General features: G+C 39.0%; 1 protein-coding gene across 1 annotated transcript in view; it reads right to left on the reverse strand.

Moving 5' to 3' along the window:
- The window catches only part of LOC107041006, a 93,005-nt gene that overhangs the window by 51,685 nt on the left and 28,340 nt on the right, over positions 1–12,980 (reverse strand). Inside the window, exons 2-3 of the mRNA XM_015261358.2 lie at positions 8,819–8,866; positions 299–597 (exon numbers count right to left, since the gene is read on the reverse strand). Of these exons, the coding sequence (XP_015116844.1) occupies positions 299–597; positions 8,819–8,866 (347 nt within the window). The remainder of the gene's footprint in view (positions 1–298; positions 598–8,818; positions 8,867–12,980) is intronic.

Here is a 12,980-nt window from a genome sequence, read left to right on the forward strand (position 1 = left end):
CCCCCCGACGCATTTGACCCTGGGACACCCTCCTCCCTTCTAACCCCCCCGACCTTGGGCACCCCCTGACCCCCACATTTAGGCGTTGCCTGAATTTTTGCGTCGCCTGAATTGTCTTAAATTTTTCCCTTATTTTTTTATCATATAGAGAGAAAATGCAGTAATTATCGAAAGACGAGAATAATCACTAACTGCATAAAAACTGGGCAAAAGAATGAATTGTTTTAGCAACAAAAAAAGTGTATTCAATTGGAACAAGTAATTGATGATTTTTTCCGTTTTGCAATTGAGAATTTACCTCCAGGTCCATGGTTCCGTGTCTGGGTGGTGTAGCGTACTGCCCGTGTGGTGGTGGTAGATGATGGGGATGAAGGGGATGTAACTGTTGGGTGTTAAATTGCTGGTGATGCAAGGAGGGCGCGTGATCACCGCTGAGGGTGTGCCGTCTTGGCTCGTCCCTCGAACGGCCACCGCCGCCCCCCAGTGGACCGCTTGTCCTTGCTACCCCAACGTTACCCAAAACTCCGATGACGCCGCTTCTACGCCCGCCGGGAAGATCGTTCGAGCCCCCCTCACCCTCCGCTCTGCCTGATCCACCTGCAAATTCAATCAACACATTCGTTAGTCGTGATTCGACAGGCAAACACTGAATTCGTGTTTGTAATTGACGTTTCGTGTCATGGAGACAATTTTTTAATTAAATTCTGATTATGGAGTCGGGCAAAATGAACGCTTTTGACTTTTTTTTAAAAGTATTAATGACTCATTGAATTTTTTATCAGACAGAATAGCTTAGACTGTTTTTAGCCTGGACCGGACTTTAACTGATAAATTCGTTTTGATTCGAAAGGCAAACACTGAATTCGTGTTTGGAATTGACGTTTCGTGTCATGGAGACAATTTTTTAATTAAATTCTGGTTATGGAGCGGGGTAAAATGAACGCTTTTGACTTTTTTTTCAAGTATTAATGACTCATTGAATTTTTTATCAGATGGGATAGCTTGACTGTTTTTAGCCTGGATTAGAATTTAACGGATAAATTCGTTTTGATTCGAAATGCAAACATTGAATTCGTGTTTGAAATTAACGTTTCGTGTTATCGAGAATTTTTTTTAACTGAATTCTGATTATGGAGTGGGATTAAATGGCCACTTAAATTTTTTTCAGTATTAATGACCCATTAAATGTCCAATTAGGCGGAATATTGTTTAGCCTAGATTAAAATTTAACTGATAAATTCATTTCTGAGTTATCAACTTTGGAAAAAATCAAGTGTCTATTTTGCCCCACTCACCTGTAAATAGTGTTTTCAATATAAATCCATGTTTTCTCAATCCAAATGGAGACTGTAAAAATTGGAAATGAAATTTATCGAAAAAATAGATAATCCAGACCCGGATTCGCCTTCTGAATTTCTTTCTTCACAAGGCGAAGGAGACAAATTAATAATAAAACGTAACAATCCTTTATTTTAATCAAATAAATTCGTTAATGTCACTCTAATAGAGGATTAAATTAGAACGAATCTATAAATTCATTCAGTTTCACCAAGAATATCGTCGAAATCAATAGAAGAATCTCGAACAAAAACTGTTATTTTTACCCAAATGCGTCACATCGTCGAATGCAACATGCGAATTTTTTCGCGAACGCAAAATCTGCTTCAGAAATTTTTTTTTGCCGCCAGTGTAGTCTCTCGGCCTATTTGGCAGGAGTTATTCGCCGCCCAAAAATAATTCTTACTGAGTAAGCTGGAAATAGTCGCGGTATAGTCAACGGGTTAGGAAATAGCTCATAACATTTTTTTACTCTTCCCTAGTGCGCGCCCACTGAAAAAACGCCTTTGTTTACAACTGCAGACGCCCGACTCGTGCAGTCCAAAAGGGGGAAACGAGCGATGAAAATGAGAATGAACAGACGAAATTCGATTGATCCACGATGTCGCTGCTTCATTGCAACATAATTGGGTGTGAGGAGAGCAAACGAAGGATCTTTCAGCTTTATTAGTACGAATCGTGTGGCTACGAGTTCATCGACCCTTTGTGTTAACTACACGGGCGAAATTAACGACCTAGAAGGAGTATGAGCATGAACGTAGACGCAAGAGTCATGGGAAGAATGTGTGGCGAAGAATTTTCCGGGGCATCTCAATATTTGCGGAATCCTCAGCTTTTCGAGGAACATGATGCATTGAATAGTTGTTGCATATGCGTGAGTGGATAATTGCAGTTACTTATGAATGCGTGTGGCTATTGTTGCTAATAAATTAGCAATTTGCTGCCGAATGGCTTCTCTGCTTTAAATTCCTATTTCACTATTCTCTTATTCTATTTTTTCGTTATTTTCATGTCAAACTCAACAACGAATTGTGCGATCCCCATCATATTCTGATAGAATCAAGGGGTATGGTTATCAATTTTTTGTGCCATGACAAAAATTCCACTTTGACGACAATTTTTTGAGCGATCGTTGAAAAATCAATTCTTGAAAAAATATCAATTTTTTCTAATAGGTAAGAAGAGCTGGATTTTAATTGGTGTCAATGAATACAGCTTACTAAAATCTACATTCATGAAAAACCTTCATGAAATTCAATGGATCCCTTACAAGAAAATTAATATAAAAAATACCACAAACAATTGGAAAATTGCTGAAACAAAACAATTGATATTGCATTGACGAGTGATTCCCATTAATTCAATAACCGTATCTGTTATCGGGCACTATATACTCTCCAGAATCAAGCCGAGATGACGGATGAGCTTCGGGAATGATAATTGACCCGGTTTGAGTCGTCGTTATGGCATTTCTCACAGTTGTCCACATGAGTGTGCATGGAACCAACTCGCACTCGAGCTACATACACCCTCCAAACTCTCTCAATCGAGCGATCGAAACTCAATTATCACTCGCCGACCATATCTTATGTGAGAACACGTATGTTCGACAATTTAAATTCACATGCACATGCGAATCTACATATTACCGCTTATTGGCGTTGAAGCTGGGCGTCTGTAGCAATGCGAGTGCGCATACTAACGAATGTCTGGAGAGAGGGGGAGAAAGGCGACTGATTGTCATTATAATTGTACGATGTATCTTGATTCAGGGAGGTAGGCATAACGACAAATATGTCTCAGACGTACAAGTCAGAGTTAACTTGATTCTGGACAGGGGAATTACAACGTAAATATCAGGAGACAGTGCAGGTTAACATGATTAGGCGGGTAGATCACTATTAGGAATAATTACGTCTACAGTTGAAAAAACTAGTGTCTGAAATTGGGGATTTGCGAGTATCTTTTACAGTTTAATACAGACCACACTGGACACTGCTAGAAATTAAATGAAATTTCATGGAAGATGTTATAGTAAATCTCATGAGAGTGACATTGAATCGGATTGAGGGAAAAAATGGTTGTGAAATTTCAAGTTTTAAGTAGAATTCACGGAAATTCATGAGTTTTCAGTGGAACATGAATATTCAGAAACAAAATGATATGAACTTTCAATTTTTCCTCGAATTTTCCCGATTTTTCTGAATTTTCACTGAATAATTAAACTGAAAAATCAAGTATTTTATTGATTTTTTATTAAAAAACAGTAATTATCATCACTAATATAAGTGAATTCTAATTTTGAAGTTTTTACTTTCTGATATATAATTTAAAACATGGCATCTTTACACTCATTTCAACGAAAATATTGGACTAACGAGGGGTTCAGTTCAGCTACACGAGCGTAGGATCATTTACCTTAGAGAAATTTCTCTGATGCGAATAAGTAATCTCCAATTTGGAGTAAAAAATTATTTCGATGGTGCTATCATATATCTCTCCACCCCCCTCCCCTCGCCCTAGTGGGGGGATATCCCTCAGGAGGAAGTAATGACCAGTGAATAAATAAAATAATGAACATTCAACAGAGTTTGAAATGATTACTGGATAAATCTTTCCGGGCCGGAGATATTAGTTTACTGGGTTCGATCGTCACGCGTCAGCGCTAAAAATTTCAGGAGCTATTCATAAGCCACCACACGGAAGTACTTGAATCCGATACATGGAAGGGAAATGGATTGTATTCGCACTTAAATTGAACCTCGCACACGTGCAAGGGCACTCCATGCATGACGAGTGCCGCTACAACGTTTGCGATACTCTCGGAGAATGAAACAATTCGACGTAAAGGGAGGTTTTTGATAAATCAGGCTCAAATGTCAACAGCGAATAACAATCTGTCAATTTGTTATTGAATTGAACTGAAATTTAACTTTTTCATTCATTTTTACATGAAATTGTCAATTTTCAATGACGAAATTTTCTTGAAATTTCAGTGGAACTGACGCAAATTTTAGCCAAATACTTCAAATAATTAAAAAACAATTTAATAAATTATTCTCTGCACAAAAAGGAAAATGCGAGACAAAAACGAATAAACCAGAAATCGTTCCGTTGTACGAGAACAATCAAGTGAGCTTTCGAAAATTAAAAAATATTCATCGAATTTTCCTGATTTCTATCGATTTTCATAGAATAATTACACTAAAATTTACACTTTTCATTGCTATTCTCACGAAATGATCACGAATTTCAGTCAACATTTTCTACGAAAATAAAAAAAGAATCAATTGAATTTTCCTCTTTCAATTACATACAGACAATTTTTCACGACAAATATTTCTCCCCACAAAAACGGAAATGCGAGAAAAAAAAATGAATAAATGAGAAATAATTCCGTTATACGAGGATAATCAAGTGAGCTTTCGAGGGTGACGTATACGAGTGGATGTGAAGGACCAGAGTTCATTGGTCGCAGGAGGAAAAGTGTGCGGATGTCTGAGGAGTGGAGGAGGAGTGGAGTCTGCCGTCTGACTAGACGTTGGGGTTACAATCCCTTTTCCACTAGAACGTTGAAAAGGTAAATACCAATCTCGGGAGATCTGTGCACACCGGGCACTGGTTTTCGTGTGTCTGGGTAGACATCAATGCAAATGTCAAATAATTTCAGGAATATGTCCGAATATCCGCCGCCGAAGTTCATTTCGATGTGAAATCGCTTCAAACATTAAAACACTTCACAATTTCCTTTTTCATCACGAAATATGGAAAATTAATTTTCTGCAGGGAATGATAATTCGATTAACTCTCTCTTCCATTTATATTTTTATCACACTGATCCAAAAGAAACTGAATTTATCGATAGAATTAATAGAATTAATTTCCCCTGGCCGTTTATTTGACAATTTATCGAAAAAAAAACCGAATGATTCACGAAAATTATGCAGACATGACCTGAAAAATGAAGCTTTGAATATTTTACTTACATTTCCCACGGCTTTACTATAAATCCACCGATCTAAGCATCAAATCGTAAGTCACCCCAGGCATGAGAGACAATCGAATTGATTGAAGACCTATAAAAGCCCGTTCAATGTGTCCGAATCAATTAAAATTCACGGAAATAATAGTTAACTGCAATCCAAATTCACACCACAATAAACGTTAGCGGGGAATCGCGCGAATACTGCCGCAGGCTGCATAACAAACTGAAAATAGGAAAAAGAGTGATGATATCCCAAAAGCTCAACAGACCAAAAAAACACAAAACTCGGGTTTTATAATCAATATTAGTGTACAATCCGTCCGTCGAGTGTCGCAACGTGTCAATGAGAGAAGCTCTACGCGCGAGTGTTTGGAAAGGTGTTTTAATCGAGCGAGGGACAACGACCCTTCGTCCTTTTTTTTTAATAATTTTTATTTCGACGGGAGACGGCCGAGTGCTGGGGTTTTCCAGGGAGTTTAGATTTTTTTTAGCTTTCGGGTGAGGGGTACCTCGCGGGGTCGCTTTGCCACGGCACCCTGATAACTAACAACAAGTGAAGAGGCGACAGACGACTGCAGACCACCCTCGTGTACCTCTCCCTGCGGGCGCGCGATAGCAGGGTGTGGCGAGAGATCATTTAAAAGATTCGTTTTAGTTCGATGGCTCCACGACGGGCGTCACTACCTGCCACCAAGGAGGCGCCATCCTGCGGGGGCTCAGGAGGATGAAAACTCGGGTGATCCACTGCATTATCGACTGCGAGTGGTGAGGTAATGTGCCCTCGAAAGATAATACCGTATTTTGAGATTTCAGAGGTCTTAAGGGTGCTTCGTTCAAATTGGTGACTTTTTTTCAAGTAAGATTTTTGTTTGGCTAAAATACTCGGAGGCCCCAGAAATGCATAAATAAAAAAAATTTTCCACCTGGGGCCAGAGTGTGATATTTAGGCTTTAGGCTTTTTTCGGGGGGAAAGTCGATTTTCGCCAAAATCGAATTTTTCCACCGGGCGAACGTTGATTCGGTATTTTTTGGCCCGCCTAATGCCACTGAAACCCTCACATGCCCCAGAAATGCAGAAGTAAAAAAATTTTTTTTTCACCCGAAGCCGAAGTGTCATATTTAGGCTTTTTTCGGGGGAAAAGTCGATTTTCGCCAAAATCGAATTTTTTCGCCAAGTGAACGTCGATTCTGTATTTTTTGGCCCGCCTAATGTCACTGCGCCCCTCACTTGCCCCAGAAATGCAGGAATAAAAAAATTTTTTTTTTCACCCGAAGCCGAAGTGCCGTATTTAGGTTTTTTTTGGGGGCAAAGTCGATTTTCGCCAAAATCGAATTTTTCCACCGGGTGAACGTTGATTCTGTATTTTTCGGCCCGCCTAATGCCACTGAAACCCTCACATGCCCCAGAAATGCAGAAATAAAAAAAATTTTTTTTTCACCCAGAGCCAAAGTGCCATATTTAGGTTTTTTTTCGGGGGGAAAGTCGATTTTCGCCAAAATCGAATTTTTCCACCGGGTGAACGTTGATTCTGTATTTTTTGGCCCGCCTAATGCCACTGAAACCCTCACATGCCCCAGAAATGCAGAAATAAAAAAAAAAAAATTTTTTCACCCAGAGCCAAAGTGCCATATTTAGGTTTTTTTTCGGGGGGAAAGTCGATTTTCGCCAAAATCGAATTTTTCCACCGGGTGAACGTTGATTCTGTATTTTTTGGCCCGCCTAATGCCACTGAAACCCTCACTTGCCCCAGAAATGCAGGAATACAAAAATTTTTTTTTCACCCGAAGCCAAAGTGCCATATTTAGGTTTTTTTCGGGGGGAAAGTCGATCTTCGCCAAAATCGAATTTTTCCGCCGGGTGAACGTTGATTCTGTATTTTCTGGCCCGCCTAATGCCACTGAAGCCCTCAGATGCCCCAGAAATGCAGAAATAAAAAAAATTTTTTTTTCACCCGGAGCCAAAATGTGATATTTAGGCCTTTTTGCAGTGTAATTTTTTTCATTAAAAAAAAACTGGTTAAACAAAAAAATATATAATTATTGCACCTATCAAGATCGTGAATTTTTACATATTTGTTCTCCAATTTTTCTCTCCGTGTGGAAGAATGGAAAGTGTTGGGTTAGGGGGAAGGTGTATCAATTCCGTGCAAGCAACACTTGATACGGTGCAATTTAATCCTGCGGAAACCCAGCAAAGTCCACATAGATTTTGTTGAAGTTAAATTCACACTGGGGTAAAAGGGCAGGCAGCATGGGAATAAAATACAGATGGGATCGAGTTTAAGCCGGTATAAACTGGCTCGGTCGTAAAGGATCGCATCGAACATCCAAAGGGCCTTGGGCTGAATCGCTTTTCTGAACGAGACATCTGTATTGAATTCAGTGCATCAAACGCTGAATGCCACTCCGAAATACTCGTTGTTGAACACGAGAGTTCTGTGGTTGTGTAATTGTTGATCGAATGGGGGAAATTTGTATTGTGGGTTAGCAAATTATATAATGCAGCGATAATGGAATAAGCAGTCACTGGAAGTCGATCCGCGTTTGAAATATAAGCCCTTTCACCTTTGATTCAAAGAGGAAAATCCCTCGATAGTCTCAGTCGGAGAGGGATGGACCGCATTCATTAATTAGTCAACAATTTGAGATTGACCGAGTGAAATTTCATCATTTCTGCATAATTTTCAAGGTTCTTCCGACCTTTAGAATGAAATGAATCCCATCTGAGTTGTACTCGGGTGGAAAATTGGTACTAGAATGGTCTGGACTTCTATTCTTTGACCATCTGATGTTGTTTCAAATGTCCGCGCCTTTGAATTGGCCATAACTATCGAGACATTAATTCAAACGCATGAGCATTTGATTCAAAACATCTTCAATGTCTATAGAACTTTGAATTGAAAAAATAAATCCTCAAATTGATTCCCGATACTAGTGGAATAAAGCTGGACGACTTTATTCCGAAGACAACGAGCCTTGATGTGCTCTTCCCGATTTACAAGAAAAGAAAATCACCAATTCAACCGCGAAATCTTTCGCTCAAGGATACGATATTGAAACAAAAATTTCTCTTTTGAAAACTATTAGAAGACGAGTTTGCCTGGAAAACCTAGGTCCCAGTCCTCTCAGTGGGTTGTCAAAGTCATGGCGATCCTTACGAGGAACAATTTTCAAGAACTTGCTCGTAACTTGGCTGCAGCGAGGGGCGCAATTTACTGAATGTCAGTAGGAGGTAAACCAACGCATGGCTACGCAGTATACTATGGTTCATGCAAAACTTCATAACAAACTCGAGAAAATTTCATAACAAACTCTAGTTGATGTCGAGAAAATGAAAAAAAGAAATCCATTAAAGGGGAACATTTACAATGATCGTCACATTTCCACACATTTTTTGTCTGCATTTCCTTTTTTTCAAATTCCCAATCTTTCTGTTTCGTTTATCTCTCTCGTTTTTTTTTTTTTTCAAATTCTTGTTTAACAGTACCAACTCACCGGTGTCATCGGACTGGCGCCCTTTACCACCCGGGTTCCACTCTTCTTCTGCAACGAAAAAACAAAAAAAAACTAACTAAATAAATCAATTCAGACATTCGACGGGGATTGAATGTTGAGTTATCTAGACAACTCCGCCTGGTCCGTTTTACCCCATTCTTATATGTACTGAGAGAAAAATGAAGAAGAGCATTCCGGTCGCACAGAGGAGCCCACACGCTACTCACGCGCGTTTAACCCTAGTTGGTCACCATATGAGGGAAGTACCGCGTCGTTTTTCTTGAATTGCCATTGATTAACTGATCGGAAAAATTTAAAAAAATTTGACTTTTCCAATCAAAGTGTCTAATCTAAAAATGTTAATAGTTATAGAACAACATAATTCTCAAAATTCCTAAAAAGAACAAATTATTTCTAACAGAGGAATATGGTGAATTAATTTATGAAAATGAATTGTAGGTTCCATTAGAGGCATCGTCCCCATAAAAATGAATAAATATCCAACCGCAGGGTGAACATTACTGCGATATGATAATCAATTACGGAAAAAAATAACCTGAATTGAGTATAAAATATACTTCAATCAAATATATGTTATGCTCAATGGGGGGAAGGATATTTCAATTCGAAGATGATTCCTTCGCGCTGAGAAAAAAAATTACTTTTGCCAAGGAGTCATTTTCTTGGGAGAAGAGTTAATTTTTTCAGGGGCGAGTGAATAATTATAAAAATCTCTTTACGACATGTTTGGTAAGCACCTGAGGGCTCCGAATCCGAGCCTGGAGTGGGGCTGGTGTCTACGCTGTGCCTAGAGCCTTGACAACACTCGCTGCATTTGCTGCACATTTTCCCTTCGTCACACGGAGTTTCAAAAAATTCACCTGATCAAAAATTAAATTCCTCTTGTTTCAATGTGAAAAATAGTTTGATTTCTCAAGAGAAATTGCCACTCTCAGGAAATACATCGATATGGATGATTTGATAGTCATTTCAACTGGCGTGAATTGCCAGTTAAATTTTCAGAATACAATTTTACAAATTTTTCGCTGAAATTTCAGCTGCACTTTATGGAAAATTTTACAGCGTTACAATTCCACTGAAATTCCATTAAATGTTGAGTGAAATTTTAATTTTTCTCTGACAGTATAACATTCAAAACAATTCCCACATAAAATCGTCATTTTTTGAACACTTCCCGTTAATTTCTCCTCTCAAAAAAATTAATGAGATTAAATAATTACTGAGCACACGGAATTGTCAACTCATCTCTAGGAAGATCCATCAATCCCAAAGTTCTCCCAACCTCTAGTCCCCCGCAAATTCCCCGGCTAAAAAATGACCAACATCTTCCCCCGTAAAAAAAATAATTCCCGGAAACGCTGACCCCATTATTCCCCACTCACCCCATTATCTGATGTTTCAACATATTTTACAATGTTCACATGCACGTAGTGCCTTCAGAGGATACCCGTTACGAGCGGATGTTCGTTACGCCGAAGAGGGAGGACTCTAAATAAATAATAGATGCCTCCAGGAGGCTACACCCGACCGGGATGAAGGGAAAGTAAATAGAACTAGGGGCGGCTGAGGGATGAACACGAGGTAGTACATTATACCCATCTGGGAGGAGTAGAGGGCAGAGTATCTGCCGGCATTGCACACGTAAATGCCAGTACTGTCAGGATATATAGATCAATAGAGGTCAAAGCAACGCGTGTAGGCTAAAGTAACAGCCTCCCCATCACGCGGAGTCCCTCTGTCTCTCTCGGCCCACCCAAGGGTACATCATTCTGTACCTCACGCACTCACATAACGCTGTGGTAATTGCCCCTGAGGTCACCAGGCCGAGGGTGCACGACCCACTTGTTGTGACCCAGTGTTTTTTTCAACATTTTTTCAATCATAAACTGACTTTTCAAGCTTCTTGCATTTCTCTATTGAATAGTCTTTTCAGACGACACTTTCAGGAATAAATTGGGTTAAAAGTGCAAGTGGAATTTATAACGGGATTTTTTTATTGACGGAGGTTATGCATTGTTAATTTTTTTGAAGATGATATTTAATAGATCGGTAGAATTGATAAAATTCATTAAATTGGTTGAATCGATGGGAAAAATGGAATGTTTTTAATCGTCAATATAGGGAACTGGATGAAACGAGTTGGATGGATCTGACCTTATTTTTTACGATGAAAATTTTTTTTTGAAATGAAAGAGGAATTGGAAAATTCCACTCTGCCGTTTTTGAATTATTGAGGATTGCGTTTTTCCACTTCCTAGGCCTTATACAAGATGAATTAAATTAATTTTTTTGGCACTTTCGTTTTTCGCGATTATCTCGGAAACTATGAGAGATAGAGCCTTAAAACCTATTCCATTCGATTCCTGAGGAAATTTGGGTTCCGTATAGGCAGATGGACGGCTCAGAATTGCGTTTTTCCACTTCCTACACCCTATACAAGATGAATTAAATTAATTTTTTTTGGCATTTTCGTTTTTCGCGATTATCTCGGAAACTATGAGAGATAGAGCCTTAAAACCTATTCCATTCGATTCCTGAGGAAATTTGGGTTCCGTATAGGCAGATGGACGGCTCAGAATTGCGTTTTTCCACTTCCTACACCCTATACAAGATGAATTAAATTAATTTTTTTTGGCATTTTCGTTTTTCGCGATTATCTCGGAAACTATGAGAGATAGAGCCTTAAAACCTATTCCATTCGATTCCTGAGGAAATTTGGGTTCCGTATAGGCAGATGGACGGCTCAGAATTGCGTTTTTCCACTTCCTACACCCTATACAAGATGAATTAAATTAATTTTTTTTGGCATTTTCGTTTTTCGCGATTATCTCGGAAACTATGAGAGATAGAGCCTTAAAACCTATTCCATTCGATTCCTGAGGAAATTTGGGTTCCGTATAGGCAGATGGACGGCTCAGAATTGCGTTTTTCCACTTCCTACACCCTATACAAGATGAATTAAATTAATTTTTTTTGGCATTTTCGTTTTTCGCGATTATCTCGGAAACTATGAGAGATAGAGCCTTAAAACCTATTCCATTCGATTCCTGAGGAAATTTGGGTTCCGTATAGGCAGATGGACGGCTCAGAATTGCGTTTTTCCACTTCCTACACCCTATACAAGATGAATTAAATTAATTTTTTTTGGCATTTTCGTTTTTCGCGATTATCTCGGAAACTATGAGAGATAGAGCCTTAAAACCTATTCCATTCGATTCCTGAGGAAATTTGGGTTCCGTATAGGCAGATGGACGGCTCAGAATTGCGTTTTTCCACTTCCTACACCCTATACAAGATGAATTAAATTAATTTTTTTTGGCATTTTCGTTTTTCGCGATTATCTCGGAAACTATGAGAGATAGAGCCTTAAAACCTATTCCATTCGATTCCTGAGGAAATTTGGGTTCCGTATAGGCAGATGGACGGCTCAGAATTGCGTTTTTCCACTTCCTACACCCTATACAAGATGAATTAAATTAATTTTTTTTGGCATTTTCGTTTTTCGCGATTATCTCGGAAACTATGAGAGATAGAGCCTTAAAACCTATTCCATTCGATTCCTGAGGAAATTTGGGTTCCGTATAGGCAGATGGACGGCTCAGAATTGCGTTTTTCCACTTCCTACACCCTATACAAGATGAATTAAATTAATTTTTTTTGGCATTTTCGTTTTTCGCGATTATCTCGGAAACTATGAGAGATAGAGCCTTAAAACCTATTCCATTCGATTCCTGAGGAAATTTGGGTTCCGTATAGGCAGATGGACGGCTCAGAATTGCGTTTTTCCACTTCCTACACCCTATACAAGATGAATTAAATTAATTTTTTTTGGCATTTTCGTTTTTCGCGATTATCTCGGAAACTATGAGAGATAGAGCCTTAAAACCTATTCCATTCGATTCCTGAGGAAATTTGGGTTCCGTATAGGCAGATGGACGGCTCAGAATTGCGTTTTTCCACTTCCTACACCCTATACAAGATGAATTAAATTAATTTTTTTTGGCATTTTCGTTTTTCGCGATTATCTCGGAAACTATGAGAGATAGAGCCTTAAAACCTATTCCATTCGATTCCTGAGGAAATTTGGGTTCCGTATAGGCAGATGGACGGCTCAGAATTGCGTTTTTCCACTTCCTACACC

Source organism: Diachasma alloeum, unplaced genomic scaffold, assembly GCF_001412515.2.
Source record: "Diachasma alloeum isolate Michigan unplaced genomic scaffold, Dall2.0 Dall_scaffold_00354, whole genome shotgun sequence".
NCBI classification, from domain to species: domain Eukaryota; kingdom Metazoa; phylum Arthropoda; class Insecta; order Hymenoptera; family Braconidae; genus Diachasma; species Diachasma alloeum.